Source organism: Phasianus colchicus, chromosome 20 (assembly GCF_987193195.1).
Source record: "Phasianus colchicus chromosome 20, bPhaCol1.hap1.1, whole genome shotgun sequence".
Taxonomy (NCBI): domain Eukaryota; kingdom Metazoa; phylum Chordata; class Aves; order Galliformes; family Phasianidae; genus Phasianus; species Phasianus colchicus.
In genome coordinates, this window is record NC_143455.1 from 4,789,480 (window position 1) to 4,806,279 (window position 16,800).

At 57.0% G+C, this 16,800-nt stretch overlaps 1 protein-coding gene across 1 annotated transcript; it reads left to right on the top strand.

Moving 5' to 3' along the window:
- Positions 1–705: 705 nt before the first annotated feature.
- Positions 706–16,404, top strand: RNF157 (ring finger protein 157). Its single transcript, XM_090121875.1, has 19 exons — positions 706–887; positions 4,175–4,290; positions 7,350–7,606; positions 8,048–8,165; positions 8,449–8,515; positions 8,680–8,723; positions 8,919–8,966; positions 9,050–9,121; positions 9,262–9,421; positions 9,596–9,744; positions 10,008–10,249; positions 10,342–10,450; positions 10,692–10,803; positions 10,916–11,100; positions 11,201–11,263; positions 11,348–11,396; positions 12,849–12,959; positions 15,871–15,911; positions 16,267–16,404. The coding sequence occupies exons 1-18, from the start codon at positions 800–802 to the stop codon at positions 15,909–15,911; spliced, it is 2,031 nt and encodes a 676-aa protein (XP_089978001.1). The 5' UTR covers positions 706–799; the 3' UTR covers positions 16,267–16,404.
- Positions 16,405–16,800: the final 396 nt, after the last annotated feature.

Below are 16,800 nucleotides of genomic sequence, written 5' to 3' on the forward strand. Positions count from 1 at the left end.
CCCACACACACACACACGTTGTGCTTTGGCTTTTCTCAGCTGTGCTGCCAAAAAGCAGAGCACAGGGGGAGAGAGACGTGCATGGCCCTGTGCAGGGGGGCACCAAGCGGGGAGCCCTGGGGAACGGCACTGCTGAGTAGCTGAGGACATCAGGGCAGCTCATCTGCCTCCCCACACATCTCTGCTTTGGTATTTATAGCATTCGTGTTATCAACTCGAATCAAAATCATGTGATGCTCCACTAACTTGCACTGCAGGATTAATTCATCACCGGCGTTTTCAGCCTTTCCCCTCCAAAAGGAAAACCCGAAGGTGCTCAGTGCACCCATCTGCTCTGTGCTGGGCACCCGAGGTGCAAGAAGGGGGGGACGACGACGACGACAACGACACTCGGCTTTTCCCAGGGGACACCCCGGGATGGATGGAGGGCGGAGCGGTGCACGTCGTCCCCATCCCTGCCTCGGGGGTCCCTGGGGAGAGGATGGCTGCTGGGGGTGCGGGTGGGAAGAGGGTGATATCAGGGGTGGGGGGTGCTAGCGGTGGGCACTTAGGGGGCTCCCGGAGGGCACGAAAGGGAGGCAAACGGGTCACACCGGGGATAGTGGTACCGCCGTGCCGAGCCGAGCGGGCGGGGCGGATTGGCCCGGCCCGGCCCCGCATTGGCGCAGCAGCCCCGGCGTTAACGCGGAGGCGGTGCCGGGCGCGGCGCAGCGCGGGGGATGCTGCGGGCGGGGGCCGCCGCCGCTCAGCCCCGGTGCCGGTCCCGGGCCGGAGGGCGCCCGCTGAGCCCGGCCCGGCCATGGGGGCTTTGACCAGCCGACAAAACGCAGGGGTGGAGGAGGTGGATATCCCCGCTAATTCCGTCTATAGGTACCCCCCGAAATCCGGTAAGCGGGGGGGGTGCCGGTTCTGCTCCGCGCTGGGGAGGGGGGACCAGGTGCGACCTCGCTCCGGTTATGGAGGGTTTCTCTTCATCCCGCATCCTCGCTGGGGTCGGGGATGCCCCTGTGCACCCCAACGCCCCAAAATTATGGGGTTGGTGCTGGGGGACACGCAGGGGGCAGGGAAATCCTTGAGAACATCCTTGGGGCTCCCCGTTTCCAGGAGCCCCGTCGCTAGCACAGCTCCTATAACTTGCCTGAGTTGCCGCTAATTTAATTCCCTGATTATTTGTATATGGGATCTGAAAGCTGTCACTCTCTTTATAGCTCCTCACGGAGTTGCTTCCTGCTCGGGTTTAAATTCCCGGGAGGACGCAGGAGGATGGGGTGGGAGGGATTGGAAGGGACCCCTCCTTCCCCTCTGCTCTGCCCCATAGCAGCCCCCCAGCTCTGCCTGTCGAGCTCCTCTGCCCTCACCGAAGCGCAGCAGGGATGTCTGTGCCGCCCCGAATCCGGCCCTGTCTCAAACCTTGTGCGTGACCTTGGAAAATTGGTCCCTCCCCTCTGTGCCTCGGTTGGATGGAGCTGGTGACCGAGGGGGGGGGACCGTGTGTGTGTGCGTGTGCGTGTGTCCCCGTCCGTCTGTCCGTCCTGGGGGTCGCAGCCGGGGAGCCGTGTGTTCTCGGGGGGCACTGCAGAAATAGAATGGTGCCCTGAGAACGGTGCACGGGAGCACTATAGGGATTGGCACAGCATCCTTGTGGCACGGAATATTATTAATAGGTAACTATTTTGGTAGTTAATAGGATAAAGGTAAATGCTCGGATCGTTAGCGCTGTGACAAATTACTTGCTAATTACGAATAAAGACCTCCTTAGGAAGAATCAGAGCCAACACAAACCCTACCCGAGTCATGAAAGCTGCGCCTGGCTCTTCTCTGTTTGATTTGAACCCCTCAGCCCAGCTGGAGCAGGGCTGCACATCTGCTGGGGGCTCACTGGGGGCTGAGGCAGCTGACACTGTCAGCCCTGGGGCTTCACCAGCTCCTGCTTCTGTGCAGTCTGAAAGCCTCCATCACCTTGATGCCAGTGGGAGCCAGATGAGCCCCTCTGTGGGTCTGGCAGGGGCCTGGAGCTCTGTGTGCATATAGGGTTTTGTGCTGGGGAATGTTGTCCCTGCCCCAGGGTAGTGATTACGCCTAGCTGAGCATCCCTGGATGCATCTCAGCTGGAAGAGGACATCAGGCTGATGTTTACTCACAGCTTTCAGGGAGAAATTGGGGTTTTCAGGTGTGCTCAGTGGGGTTTCAGGTGTTCCCACAGGCAGAGCTGTGGGGCCACATCCTTGGGGAGAGGGCAGGAGGTGCCCAGCTGACAGGAAGGGATGGGGCCATCTGCACTGCGCGCAGGCTGGTGACTGCGGGAGATTAGGGCTGTCCTGCTTTTAATCTGAGAGGGATTTGCCTCTGGCACTGCTGGCAGCGGTTGCATTGAGTGCTTGTGGAAGCAGCCACCAGCTTGGAGCAGTGTGAGGCACAGCCCTCTCTGTGGATGTGACTGTGATGGGGTGATGCTGCAGCCGCTCCCTGTCCCCATCAGTCGTTTCCTTTTCTCCTCCCGGGGGTCTCCATCTCCTCTGGGCAGGGCACAGATCAGATTAGTTAAAGCTGATATTTTTGAAGTGAAGGATTGGATTTGTTTTAGCGGCTCAAACCTGGCAGGGAAGTTGGAAAGGAGAATGATTGAGGGCTGTTTGGTGTGGGGATGCAGGGTCCCCAGGTTGGGCAGGTCCCTGGTTGCAGCCCCAGTCTCTGGCTGAGGCTGATGCTGACCCACAGGCCGGGGGCAGGATGAAGGGGTCAACCCAGTGGGGACACCCCGTGTAGTAGGGACACTCTATGGGCTCCTGTGGCTGTGGGGCGAGGGCTGACACAGCAGATCCTCAACTGGGGCTTGGCTTCTCCTCCCTCTCCAAAGCAAATTAAATTGAGAATGAAACAGCCCGCAGTGCGCAGCTCCTCACTGCCACTGGGGAAGCAGGGACGCAGAAACACGAGCACCTGGCCGTGGGTCAGTGATCTGGGGGGGGATTCCCATTGATCCCCCCAAGGAGATGCTCAAGGAGAAAAGGGGCTAACAGCATTAGCAGCGTTGGCTGTGCCTGGGCACATCCTGCAGCACGGTGCTGGCAGGCGTGTGGATGCGGTTTTGTTTGCTGGGATCACTGAGCAATTTGGTTTTATTCTTTTTAAGCAGCCACTCCATTCCCCTTGCACGCAGCCGTTCCCACACGCTCTCTGGGCCTCTGAAGTTTAATATCTCATTAAAGCTCAGCTTTCCCTTGGCAACGTAACTGTCCTTGACAGGCTCTCCTTCCCCTGGGGCAGGTGTTGGGGAAGGGATTATAATTAGCCGATAATAAGAGGGCTTTCGCTGGAGAGGTGCTTCCCTGTCTGACGTGCCTGCAGTCGCTGGCTCCCTGCTGCTGGTGTCCCAATGGTTTATAGGGCAGGGCTTGACACAACTCAGAGCTCAGCTCCTTCTGCTCATCCTCCTTCCCGTGGGGGAGACAAAATCGCCAGGTTTTTACCTCCTGCCTCTTTAATCTCTCTTGCTGCCGCTGATGGCTGCAGCACTCAGCCCATGTAAAATGTATGAGCCTACTGTGAGGCTGCGTGCCTGGAAGCAGCGAGGTCAGGGCTGCATCCCAGGAGCTGCCAAAGGGATGCTGAGGGATGCAGCTGTGCCGTGGGAGCCTGCAGCACCCAAAGGTGCTCTCAGCCCCCATGTGGAAGTTGGTTGCAGCTTGGTTCTCATAGCTGATACTGGGTTAGGGTTACACTGTAGGAGCCCCCAGTGAGCTATGATTGCACAGAGTCTGTGCTCTGCTTTTCAGCTTTCCCCTCGCTGCCTGGATGCTTTCCTGCAGGTTTGAACACCGCCTTTTTTCCATCTCTTCTTCTCCAAAATCAACATCACAAAAAGCTCCGGATGGCTCCGGTCCCCCCAACCCCAACCTGTGTTTTGCTCTTGGGCTTTTTCACGTGGCCGCATCCTTCCTGTGGGAGCCACCTATAAATTATGCACGTGGAAAATGGGACCAGAAAGCATCAATAATTGACGGTCAGCTTTTCCTATCTGGAGCACTGCAGCCCCATGTCCCCACTTCAGTGATGTGGCCTTGGGGACCAAACCACTCGGAGCCATCTGTGGCTTTGTGGTGGCATTGCTGCTGAGGGCTCAGGAGCTCTGTGCGCCCCCTGTGCTCAGCCACGCTCTGTGTTTCCTCCCCAGGGAGCTACTTTGCCAACCACTTCATCATGGGAGGCGAGAAGTTCGACTCGACGCACCCCGAGGGTTACCTCTTCGGAGAGAACAGCGACCTCAACTTCTTGGGGAACCGACCCGTGGTGGTAGGGATCAGTGGGAGTGGGCTCTGCCTGCTGTCTGTCTGTCTGCTCTCTATCCTGCATGAGGGCAGAGACAGCCAAGCGCGCTGGGGGTGGGCCCAGTGGATTCTCTGATGTCTAATATAAAGGCTGATCGCTTGCTGCTCTTTGTCCCCCTTGGGTTCCAATCCACGTCCCCTCTGGGGCTATCTGTCCATCTGCAGGACTGGAAGTTACTGCCATGCCCCTCCTCTCTCTGTGCTGGTGGATAGGTCTGTGAATGGCTGGGTGCCATCTCCTTTCAGCGCTGCTCTGCTGTTGCCCATTTCTCCTCTGCCCCTCTGCTCAGCCCTGCAGCACTTTTCCTTCCAACTGCTGCTGGTAAATGAGTGTGGTTCAGCTCCTTCCCATGAGGTGGAGGCAGCATTGTGCTTGCTGCTTTGTGTTCATCTGAAGGGCAGTGGTAGCTGCAATGAGTGGTCCGGGCTCGAGAAGCCCTTAGTGTCTATGTTCTCTTAATCTGTGGGTCAGGCAGCAAAAAATTCAAGGTGAGGAATCTGATGGCACCAAAGCTTTGCTATTGAATCCAGCTGAGCTTGCCCACTCCAGACAGTTCAACTTTTGGATGTTTCTCTCCTTGCTGCCTGCTTACCCAGTAAGAAACGCTTGGCTTTCGTACCCTTGCTCCAACAGTGAGTCAAGAGGCTGGAGTAAAAAGCCTCAAAACTGCCCACCGTGCAGTTCCAATGTCAGGAATCCCGATAGCAGACTGTCAGGAGCAGCAGGGAAGGCAAACTAACAGCTTGGAAACAGCAGAAAGAATTAATATAGCATTGCAAATGAAATCACATTGCTCAGGCTTAATTAGCGCCGGATGCGAGCGGCTGCGCTCTGCTCTGGGGCTGCTGTCCCCATGCATGGGGGGAGGTTTGGGGTCAGGGGGTGTGCAAGGAGTGGGGCTCAGGGGGTCCTGCATGGCACTGGGGCAGAAACAACGTAGGTATCTCTGATGCTGCCTCCAAACTTTTTCTTGGATGCTATTTTGTCTTCTGGGCTGCTGTGACAGAGGTGCGGTTGGGCTGGAAATGTAGGAGAACGCCGATGCTTTTTGCTGGGGGTTTTATTTTGGGCTCCTTTGAAGTCCTCAAAGAGCTGAGAGCCTAATTTCTTGGAAAAATTGTCCTAAATCTTCTCTAAGCTGTGCAGCTGGGGTGAACCGTTAAACATCACTGAGCTGCAGGGAGGTGCTGTGCTGGCACACGGGGAGCTTCTGCACCGATGCAGGGGATGGGGAGGGGTCTCTGCAGAGTGTGGTGATGTGAAAACCACCCATGTGCACCTGCAAAAAAAAAACCCAAGGAATATTTTTGAGGGTATTTTTTGACTTTAACAGGGACTGGCTTGGATCAAACATCACTAAGGATGTGTGGACTGTGTTCTGAGAGAGAGCAGTGGTTGGAGCGAGGGTTTTTTTTCTGTTGTATTTCAGCTTGATTTAAATCAAGGGGATTGAAAAACTCTTCTAAATGCCCCTTTTGTAATTAATGACATTTTGCAAGCCAAATTTGCACCAAAAAAAAAAAAAAACCCCACCAAACTACCAAAAAAGGGCTCACATGTGGGTGTGAAGGACCCCAACGGTGACAATCAGTTTCTGTAGCAAGAAATTTGCCTGCAGCGCTTCCCCATTCTGCCCAGCCCAACCACCAGCGCCTGCCTGCAACCCCAAACTTGTGGGGGTGGCCAGAAGGGCCCCCATATGGGCTGGATGGAGTGATGTACCCTGGGTGCTGGGTGCTCTTCCACCACCCATCCATGAGTGCTGTGCTGCACCCGTTGGTTGCGGGCATCCTAATGGGGCCGTGGGATGTTTTGAGTATGCCAAGGTGCAAATGAGCAGACAGGTTGGATTGCTTTGTGGTGGAAGATGGATCGTGCTGTGGTGTAGGTCCAGCCCATGAGCTTCTCCTTGTGTGGGTCATGCTTGGCTCTCAGGCATTTGCTCCCTTCCAGCTGCACCAGGCTATTCTGCCAGTGCCCGTGCAGTGCTTGTGACTCGTTACAAATCTCATTAACTCCGGATTAATGACTCAGCAGCCCTTTTCTCCTCCCTCAAGGGAAGGGAGAGTGTGGCAATTTCAAGGTGCCATGGATTAATCCTCAAAGCGCCCTGTGCCACCCACCTCCCACGCCTGGTCCTGCAGGCTGAGCAATTCCAGCCTGGATTCAGCCTGCCTGTGGTCATCAGGACCAGAGCTGTGGAAACAAGAGGGACCATCCTGCTGCCCCTGGGGTCCTGCTGCTTGTGAGACCCTGCTGGCCATGGGGTCCTGCCTGTCCCCTGCCCCACTGAGCTCTGCAGCCACAGGGAAATTAGCAGTGACTTTCCCACGTGAGGGCGCCTGGAACATGGAAAATGGGCACCGGGAGGGATGAGGAGACCCAAGCACTGAGAGGACCCTGGCAGCTCGCTTTGGTTTGGTCCCTGTCCCAAAGCACCAGTTCAACTCAAACCTCTTTGGCTTTTGCCAGTGTCTGCCATCTGTGCAGGCACTCAGAGCTCTCCTGGTGTTTGGCTGTCCCCTTGGCATGCACTGACTGGCTCGTTGGTGAGCCAGACATTAATCCCAGCATAAGCTGCTCCAAGCTCCTGTCACTTCGCATTTACAGAGTCCCCGGGGGAGGTGAGCCCACCTGGGAGACATCTGAAGAAGGGACAGAAATGGGGAGAGATGCAGAGAAGTCCTTGTGTCTCTCCCAGTATCTCCCATCTTCCTTGGGTGACTGCGCCTCGTCAAGTGAGCACCCAGGGGTGGTCCCACCTCACTGTGTCACAGCAGAGGGGACAGAGCCGTCCCCATCCCTGCACAGCCCTCCCTGCGCCCTTCATGGTTGCACTGGGCTGCATTAGGTTGCATTGGGCTGCACTGGGCCACGCTTGCAGCCTGGCAGGATTAAGCAGAGCTTAGCACTGCCTTTGAAGAGATTTGCTTTTTTCTTCCTTCCCCCACTTCTGCTGAAGTGAGGCTGAGGTTTGGGATTAGGGCTGAGATCTGCCTGCAGCACCCCTCCTTCTGCAGATCACACCCTCCTGTGTGCCTCAGTTTCCCGTAGAGGAGGGCAGTCAGTCCCTAAAAGCTGTTTGTTGGGTGGTGAGGAGGACTTTGGTGACGCCCTCTGTGCTCCACAGGTGTTCGGAGGAGGTGAAGACCCCAGGGGAAGAGGTCAGCAAAGCCAAGGTGCACTACAACGTGGAGTTCACCTTTGACACAGACGCCCGTGTGGCCATAACCATCTACTACCAGGCCAGCGAGGAGTTCCACAATGGGGTGGCGAGGTGAGGAGCCCCAGCCTGACATGCATCCTCCCAGCACGGTGTGACCCCCCAGCCAGGGACTGCGGCTCTGCTGGTGGGCTTGGAACATCTCCCAGCAGCACCTCCTCTCCTTGTGGGAGCTGTGGCCATGCCGAGGCTGCAGAAGGGCTCTTCACCCCTGCAAGTCCATCCCCATCACTGGTCCCTTATGGCCAAGGTCTCTGCAGCCACCCAGTCCAGTCTTGCTCCTATTCCCTCCGTGTTGGAGCTGAGACCGTGCCCCATCCTATTCCTACCTGCCCTCCTGCCCCATGGATTATTTTAGCCCTTTTTAGGACTTTTTGCCCCAGCCCTCAGACACATCCAGCAGAGAACCAGTTCTGCTTGCTCCCCTATTCTCCACGAGCTGGAGGAGTGCAGGGACGGTGGCACTGCTGACCCTGTCCTTTCTCCGAGGGACAGCTACGTCCCCAGGGACACCAGCCTGCAGTCGGAGACGGTGCACTACAAGAGAGGTGTGTGCCAGCAGTTCTGTGTGCCCTCCCACACTGTTGACCCCTCCGAATGGAGCGAGGAGGAGGTAAGCACTGCCAGCCCATACCGTCCCCTGCAGCAGTAGGGAAATGGGGTGGGTGTGTGACCCCTGCAGTTCTAAATTGCTGTAGAAATGGCTTTAAAACGCTGCAGGCTGGCTGGGAGCACCCACAGGAGTTCATTTCCCTTGGTGTGATCACAGCCAGGGGGTTTTTGGAAGGCTTTGGGGTGTTTGCAGCTCAGCTGTTGGGAACTGCTGATTACGGATGGGACACAAAGCCTCTCTTCTTGCTGCTCGTGAGCAAGCTTTTCCTTTGGTCTGTTCACAGCTGGGCTTTGACCTGGACCGGGAAGTGTTCCCCATGGTGGTGCATGCAGTGGTGGATGAAGGCGATGGTGAGAGAGGGGAAATCCATTTTCCTTGCTGCTAAGGGCTGTGCTGGCAGCACAGTCAGGCAGCTCCTGCCCTCATGCCACCCCCCTTCTCTTTATGGGGACTCATCCTCTGTCCCAGCGTGGCTCTCTGTGCCCTCAGCTTGCCTACTCCTTGTGTCTTGCAGAGCACGCCGGGCACAGCCACGTGCTGCTGGCAACCTTTGAGAAGGTGAGCGTGGGGTTGGGACCATCCTGACCATCCTGCCTCCTCCCAGACCCTAGCCAGGAGAATCTCCTTGGGGCTCAGGAAGGGGTTTGGGCTGCTTGGGGGCCGTTTTGGTGCAATGGGAGCAAGGGGCAGGCAGGCACTTGGGCGTACTGGGGCAATCCCAGGGTGGGTCCACCTCTTTATGTTCTCCCCCAGCATGCTGACGGCACTTTCTGCGTGAAGCCCCTCAAGCAGAAGCAAGTGGTGAGTGAACTGCAACCCTGGGTGTCCCTGGGGGAACTTGTCACACCGTGTCCCCATTCCTCTCCTTCCCTGTGCACTTCCAGGTGGATGGGGTGAGCTACCTCCTGCAGGAGATCTATGGCATCGAGAACAAGTACAACACACAGGACTCCAAGGTAGAGGGCTGTCAGCTGCACCCAGCTGCCTTTCTTTGTCCCTACTCCTTCAGCATGGCTCAGATCCCTCAGATGTGACCCTAACCCTGCTCCACGCTGAGGACTCAGGCCCAGATGACTCTTATCTCCCTGCCATGCAGGTGGCTGAGGATGAGGTGAGCGATAACAGCGCTGAGTGCGTCGTCTGCCTCTCGGATGTCCGTGACACCCTCATCCTGCCCTGCCGTCACCTCTGCCTCTGCAACACCTGTGCTGACACCCTGCGCTACCAGGCCAACAACTGCCCCATCTGCAGGCTGCGTAAGGGAGGAGCTCCCACCTTGGGAGAGGGTCCCTTTCTGGGTACCACGGTTTCCCTGGGAGAGCCTCAGGCTCCAGAATAGGGTGGATTTTGTGGGTTTTTGACCTCCTTTGGAACGCACCAGTCCCGGTTTTCAACCTCTCTCTCTTCATTCCCTTTTTCCTCTTCCCCAGCTTTCCGAGCCTTGCTTCAAATCCGAGCCATGAGGAAAAAGCTGGGGCCCCTCTCGCCCACCAGCTTCAACCCCATCATCTCCTCACAGACCTCTGACTCTGAAGAGCACTCGGTCAGCGCTCAGGAGAGCTTCGGGTGCCCCACCGGGGTGGGTTGGGAAGTGCTGGGGTTGGAGATGGGAGGGGTTGGGGTGGGGGGGAAGGGTTTTGGGGAAAAAAATAAAAAAGCAAGCAAAAAGCGGGCTGAAAAATTGCAAAAAGTGTGGTAAGAGAAAGCATTACCTGGCACTGGGGCTTTCATGGGAGCAGGGAGTTTGCCTGGTCTCCATTGTTTTTTTTTGGCGGGGATGGGCATGGAGGGGACAATGTAACAACTGGGGGGGGGGCTCTCACCCCATTTCCCCCTTCACAGTCCTCAGAGAACATCCCCCCAGGCTACGAGGTGGTGTCGCTGCTTGAGGCCCTCAATGGGCCACTGACTCCCTCACCGGGTGCAGGGCCCATGCGGATGCTTGGGGATGGCCCCCCCGCTGCAGGACCACTGCCCTCCTACAGCAGTACCGGCCGCCTGCCCCCCCTGCGGGCCCTTTCACCCCTTGAGCGGCTCTCAGAATGTGCCCCACCAGGGCTCAAGCTGAAGAAAAGCCTCTCCAAGTGAGTAATACGATGTGGGAGGTGCGGGGGGGAGATGCGGGGTGGGGGTGTGTGGGGGGGTGACCCCTCTATTCTACTCTTCCATGCTGTAGGTCGGTATCCCAGAACTCCTCCATCCTGCCCGAAGAGGAGGATGAGAAGTCGTGCACTGAGTCAGAACCGAGGGTCTGCAGGAGGAAATCCCCTGCCCGGCTGGAGGAGGTGAGATTCTGTGTGCCCCTGGGTGAGGAGGATTGTGGAAGCACAGGTTTTTGGGAGGATTTATTTATCCTCTCGGGGACCACAGAGTCTGGATGTGGGTTTTCCCTCTCCTGAACATCCTTTGGGTGAATACCCGAGAGATCTGGATCTGCACCAACTCGGTGCCGTCCCCAACAGCAAGTGGCTCTACCCATTCCTAAAACACCCCACAAAGGCTCCCACCCACCAGCTCTTCTTCCAGGAGTGTGGCATGACACCAGAGAGCGAGAACCTCACGCTGTCCTCATCGGGAGCCATTGACCAGTCCTCATGCACCGGGACCCCGCTGTCCTCCACCATCTCATCTCCAGAAGGTACATCTGGCAGATGCCTCCATGTCCTCACAGGGTTTGCACAGCCCTTGCTTCATGTCCCACTCCTCTTATTAGACCTGCTTTTAATTACCCGCTGCTCTGCTCCCTTCAGAAGCTGCCAGCAGCAGCCTGGCCCAGTCTGTCATGTCCATGGCATCCTCCCAGAGCCAGCACTCACAGATCAGCACTGACACAGTCTCCTCCATGTCCGGCTCCTACGTGGCCCCTGGCACAGAGGAAGAAGGGGACATGCTCCCCTCACCTGCAGCCGCCAGTGCCACCGCCTCTGATGGAGAGGTACGGGGGGTGGCAGCCCCTCATGCGACACCATTGCTTTTTTAAAAGAAAAATCATTATTATTAATTTTTTTTTCCCCCTTTCCCACTTGTTCCTGCAGTCGACACCCGTGGAGTCTCCAGATTTAAACTTTGTCAGCATCTCAGAGGAGCACGATGCCGAGGTACGGCGCGGTGCGGGGAGCCGGCACTCCCAGTGCTATGGGGTGCCCCGTTGTGCTGACAGCCACTGCCTCTCTGTGCCGCAGGGCAATGACGTGCTGGAGGATGAGGATGTGTCACCCACACAGGAAGATGGTAAAAGGCCCAGATCGCTGTTTTTTCCCCCTCCACTTTCTGTTCGGTGTCACTGGCGGGGTGATGCTGTGCTGTCCTCAGTTCTTGTGCCATAGGGGAGAGCACCGGCTGCTTTGGAGGCAGCGGGGCTGGGGAAGCACTGGCACAGTGGAATTGCCACTGGATGGGTCAGACACTAGCAGGATGGGGACAGCTGGGTGGCCACGGGGACCCTGGGGCACGTAGCAGGTGACTACTGGAGCTTAGGATGTGAATCCCTGCAGTGGGATAGGTGGCAGTGTGGAACCAGGTACCCAGTGGGGCAAAGTGTCCCATGCATGGGCTGTGCTGGGGGATGCAGCACCTGGGTGAGCAGCAGCTCCTCGAAGGCTGTCCATGCAGGAAGAGTGATGCTCCTGCAGTCCTTCCATGGGATGCAGCTGGAGCTGTTTCCAGGTTGCCAAGTGAGAAAGTGTCTTCGAGAGGGTTTTTTTTTCCTTGCCAAGAAGGTCTCTCAGCATCTCTGACAACCTCTCCCTTCACTATCCCCATCTGTGCTGGTTTCCATAGGAAGGGGGTTGCAAAACTGTTCCTTTTTGGACTACTTTCCTCTTTTTATTTCTGTTTGCTTGTCCTCGATGTGCTTTCACAAGTCAACATGTGCACACTGAAGGCTCCTCTTGCTTCCTCCCATGCACTCAAATAGCCAAGGAAAGATGATGTTTCCCCCACACCACATGGCTTGGGTTACTTTAGAGAGACAGGAGGGCCCCCAGTGTGTCCCCTCCTGTATTTGCAAGGCTCTTGATAACCAAAAGGCATCAGACCTCTTTCCCCTTCAATCTGGACTGCCAGCCAAGCTGAGAACCATGAGCCTGGCTGTCTTATCATCAGCAAAAAGAGCAAAGCACATCCCTGTCCTGCAGGAAGGCTCTTGTCCGTGGTGAGGCCCAGGCAGGGAGAAAGTGGGGGTTGCTCCTGGCCTTTTCTAGCACCCCAAAAGCCAGCACCACCTTCCTCACGGGGAGCTCGGGTCAGCTATAAGCCGGCTTGATCAGGCACCAAGAATTAAGGTGCTCATGGGAAGTCTCCAGCTTTTATGCCTTAGGACATGAACCCGTGTGTGCTATCAGCAGTGCTATTTGAGACGCCCCCCTCCCCGCAGCTCTGTTGCCTGCATCTGATGGATGCACATCACCCCAGAGCTGGTCTCTTGTCATGTACCTGGTGCTAAGAAGCCTCTCTCGCCCCCCAAAACCTCCATGCCCCGTGCAAAGCTTGGCTATTCAGCTTCCTTCCATCCCCGCGGCTGCACTGACGGTGCCAGAGCAAGGGGCCTTGAGCCCTCAGCACGAGGAAGGAGCATCTCAGTGCTTTGTTTGCTTTGTTTGAAAGGAGGTGGGGAGAGGAAAATCCCCATGCCCCCCTCCCCACGTGCACCCCGCCGCGCTAACTGCGTTAACTCCCTTCCAGGCCCGAGGACAGGCGCTTTCCTCGGTCTGAGGTGTGACAATAACAATGACTTGAGCATCGCACACGTGAAAGCGCTGGACAATAAACTGTGCTCTGAGGCCTGCTTACCTGGTGAGTGGCCACTTGCTGAACATGAACTTGGGGTGGGGGGGATGCTTCCACTCCTCCCTGCATCGCCCCCGCCCTTCGGATCCCTTCATCTCCATCCCATCCATCTCCATCCCATCCATCTCCATCCCATCCATCTCCATCCCATCCATCTCCATCCCATCCATCTCCATCCCATCCATCTCCATCCCATCCATCTCCATCCCATCCTTTCCTAGTGCTCCTCACAACCCGTTCTGCTGGCACATAACCACCCCTTGGTCTGGGTGTCCTCAGATCCCCACCACAGTGCCTGCAGATGTGCTTCGCTGAGGGCTTCGTCCCATGGCTGGTGTCAGCTGGGACATTGCTCCTGGACAGGCTCCAGCCTCTCCACAAATGGCTGCATGGCACAACCAGAGCCCACAGTGTGGTTTGCAGTATTTTGGGTCAGGACATGAAGCAGAGATGCTCCAGCCTTGGCCAGGTGCTGCTGGATTGGGACACTGAGCTGCCTGCCTTCCCTTCTCATCAGGCAGGGAGATGAGGCTCTCCAGGTCCTGATGTCCTCCAGCACAGCCCCAAAGCTCCATCCCTCTTCTCCATCTTTTTACACAGTTTCTCCCCTCTCCTTCTTCCTTTCCTCTGTTTCTTTGCTCCTTCTCTCCATTCCTTTTCTCTCTTCTTTCTCCCCACCCCAGACTCCTCCATCCGTATGAAAGTTCATGTTCACTCTGTGCCAACACGGTTTTCTCTGCCCGTGCTTGTGTCCCCTTCCTTGCCCAGAGTTGCTGAAAGGTGACAAATGTATTGACAACAAGGGCAGGGGACCTGCAGCTACAGCAGGCTCCTCTCCATCAGCGCAGAGGGATACAAATGGGGGTAAAAAAAGCCAAGAGGAGCCCTCTTGTTCAGCTCCGTGGCAATACATTTGTGGACAAACTGAAAGCAACTCTGTCCCTGCCTGTCACTTTAGCAGAATTGTTGACGAGGCCTGAGGAAGGGGAATGGGGGGGGTAGGGGGGTGAGAATTACGTGGCCCCACTGGGTGGGGAATGCCCTTCCTTCCCCATCCCCTCTGGGAAAGCTTCCCGTGCCACTGCCTCGCCTCCCGGCTGCCCTGTTCCTGGTGGTTTCTGCTTGGGAGAAACACAGCGAGGCTCTTGCAGAGGAACAGGCACCTGCCACAGCTGCCCCATGTCCCTCCAGCAGCACATGGCATCCCTCAGGTACCCCTTTTGGTGCCGAAAACATCCCTGAGTGCATCCCCCTCCGTCGTGCCAAGGGACGGAGAGCTTTGCAGCCCAAGCAGCCGCAGAGATGCTCTGGCAGCGAAGGATGAGGTCTCCATCCTTTGGTCCTTGCGTTTGCCTGGCAGCTGCTCTGCTTGCGAACCCTCTGTAGGCGTTGCCTCTGGGGCTGATGGGAAGAGTGGGGAAGGGGCTGCCTGGACTGCAGTGCTGCAGGATGGCAGAGGAGATGGGAGCACAGCTGGAGGCATGCAGGGAAGGCAGAACCCCCCCATTGGGGGTTTGGAGAATGCAATGTGCTCCCTGCAGCCGGGGTGCTGTGGGGCTGGGGGTCACGGAATGAACTGGGATGACCCACACTGGTCCAATGGCCATCAGTGTTGGGCAATTTTGGTTTTGTTTGCTGGGAGCGGGGTGGCTGCTTCCTCACCCAGCCCCAGCTGCATTCAGCCTGCGCTCAGCAGCTGGCTTTGCACCAGAGATAATCTGAGGCACAACTTAATGTTCACGGCGGTGGTGCTGGGCTGGTTTGGGTGCACCAGTGCCAGAGGTTTGGAAGAGGTTGAAGGCTTTTAGCAGTGAACCAGGGCAGTGTTTTCCTCCTGACTCCGGGAGGCTCTGATGTGAGTGCATCCACAGGACAGACACAAGCAACAGGGATTTTTCCTTTGGAGTATCTTGAAAGTTTAGTATCATCCTGACCAGAGATGGTTTAGAGACTGGTTTAGCTATGATTAGATCCACGAGTTGTTTTTTGCTCTCTCTGTAATGAATGAAGGTGCAGCAGGACGTGGCTCATCGATGTGGAAATGCTTGTCCATCCCTAGCACTGCTGTGAAATCTTTCCAGAAAAGAAAATGCTTTAGGAAGAGTCAAAATGCCACGTCCTGGGGGCTTAGGATGCAAAGTTTGAGACAAACCCACAGACCTGCATCCCCAGAAGGGTTCCCTGGAGCAGAGCCCTGCAGCCACAGCCTCTGCTGGGATGAGGCACAGCAGGGATGGGTGCGTGGCTGTGTCCCCACACCCTGCTCCTGGCATTGCCCCTTGGGAGCCTTTCCAGGATGCCCTGTATTTATACAGAGGCACCAGGGTGACTTATGCAATGTGAGCCCTTAATGCGATTGCTGCGTGTGCCTGTGTGTGTGTGTGTGGTCTTCTTTAATTACCCAGTCCCTCCAGGATCTGCAGCCTTGCCTTGTTCTTCAGCTCCAGCTCACAGTGTAAAGCCAGTGGAAATCGCAGCCATCACCTCCCATACATCAGCACTCAGTGGGGACATTGTTACTCCCTCTGACAAAGCCTCAGTGCTTCCCTTAGCCTAGGGGTGCCCCCACACAGCCCCCGGGGCTCAGATCTGCCCTGGATGTGGGGCTGAACCTCACCATGATGTGCTTTGTGGGTGCACCCCCTCCAGCAGCCCCACGCTGCCTGTTGTGGTGTAGGTGGTGGTGAGCACATCCCAAGCTCTGCCCATCCACGGGTGGAGGTGCTCCGTCGTCCTCAGCACGAAGCCCCGGGGTCACCATCTGTGACACCCCCAGTGCCCATCAGCAGTGCCTCCTTTTCCCATACCATCCCCGTAGGGGAGCAGCCCCAGTGCCAGTCCCTTTGAGTTCCTGTGTGCTGTGATGCCGTGCCTCTCACACTCACCATGTGCCTTCTGGTCTCTCCCTGCCATATAGCTGCAGTGCCGGACTCCTGCCCCATTGACATTGAGGAATAGGTATGAGAGCTGGCGGTCCCCACGTGCCCTGGGTGACATCCCTTTAGTGGGATGAGGGAGTAGGGGAGAGGTTTGGGTTGTTAAAACCCAGCCAGGCTGCACGGTGCTCCCTCCTTGCCCTATCCCATGTCAGGGAACCCCCATTTCGCCCTGCAAAGAGGCAGCCTCGTGGTGCTGGAAGGGAAACCCCTGTCTGATGCAACGTTCTAGCATGGGAACAAAGATTTGGGGTTTTCAACTAAACTGCCCGCATTGGCAGCACCGTGTCCCCCAACACGGAGGGTCTCCACTCCCCTGGGGGTGTTGGGGTGCACTTCCAGGTGATCAGCCTCTAACCCCCTGTTTTCTCTCCCAGGCCCAGAGGCAGCCAACACCAGTGTGTGGCTCTCGTGCCCTCCCCCCTGGTATCAGCCACCCGGAGCAGGCAGCAGCCATGGGAGCCCTGCCCATGGGTGGGCTCAGCCTGGGGGACTCGCAGCCCCCTGCCATACAGAGGGTCCCAGGCACTGCCACCTCCACCTTCGGCCATTGGAATGATGTTAACCTCGAATTTTCCTCCCTGTCCCCCACTGCGGGATGGCCGGGTGCTGTGTCACCTCGGAGCCCCTCCATCAGCACCTTCCCTTCCCCTTTTCACACCAAGGTTGGGCTGGGGTCCTCCTCCTGCCCCATGTGGGGTCTTGGGGCATAGCCAGAGGGGAACGACGGCAGGAAAGTGTCTATGTTGTGTGTTAAGGACAAGTGTCAGCATTAGCAGCCAAGGTTCACTCTGGTGACCATGGTGGGAGGCTGGACCCCCCCCGGGATGCTGACACATCCCTGTGCCATGCCATGGGATGTCCCAGCGGTGGTGATGGACCTCCCCCCCATCCCCTCTCTCCTCATGGGC

Bases quoted from the DNA above. Each gene is read 5' to 3' on its own strand.
- RNF157 (XM_090121875.1), top strand. From the start codon at position 800: ATGGGGGCTTTGACCAGCCGACAAAACGCAGGGGTGGAGGAGGTGGAT. The intron at 7,607-8,047 runs GTGAGGAGCCCC...TCCGAGGGACAG, and splicing joins TTCCACAATGGGGTGGCGAG to CTACGTCCCCAGGGACACCA. The intron at 8,516-8,679 runs GTGAGAGAGGGG...TGTGTCTTGCAG, and splicing joins AGTGGTGGATGAAGGCGATG to AGCACGCCGGGCACAGCCAC.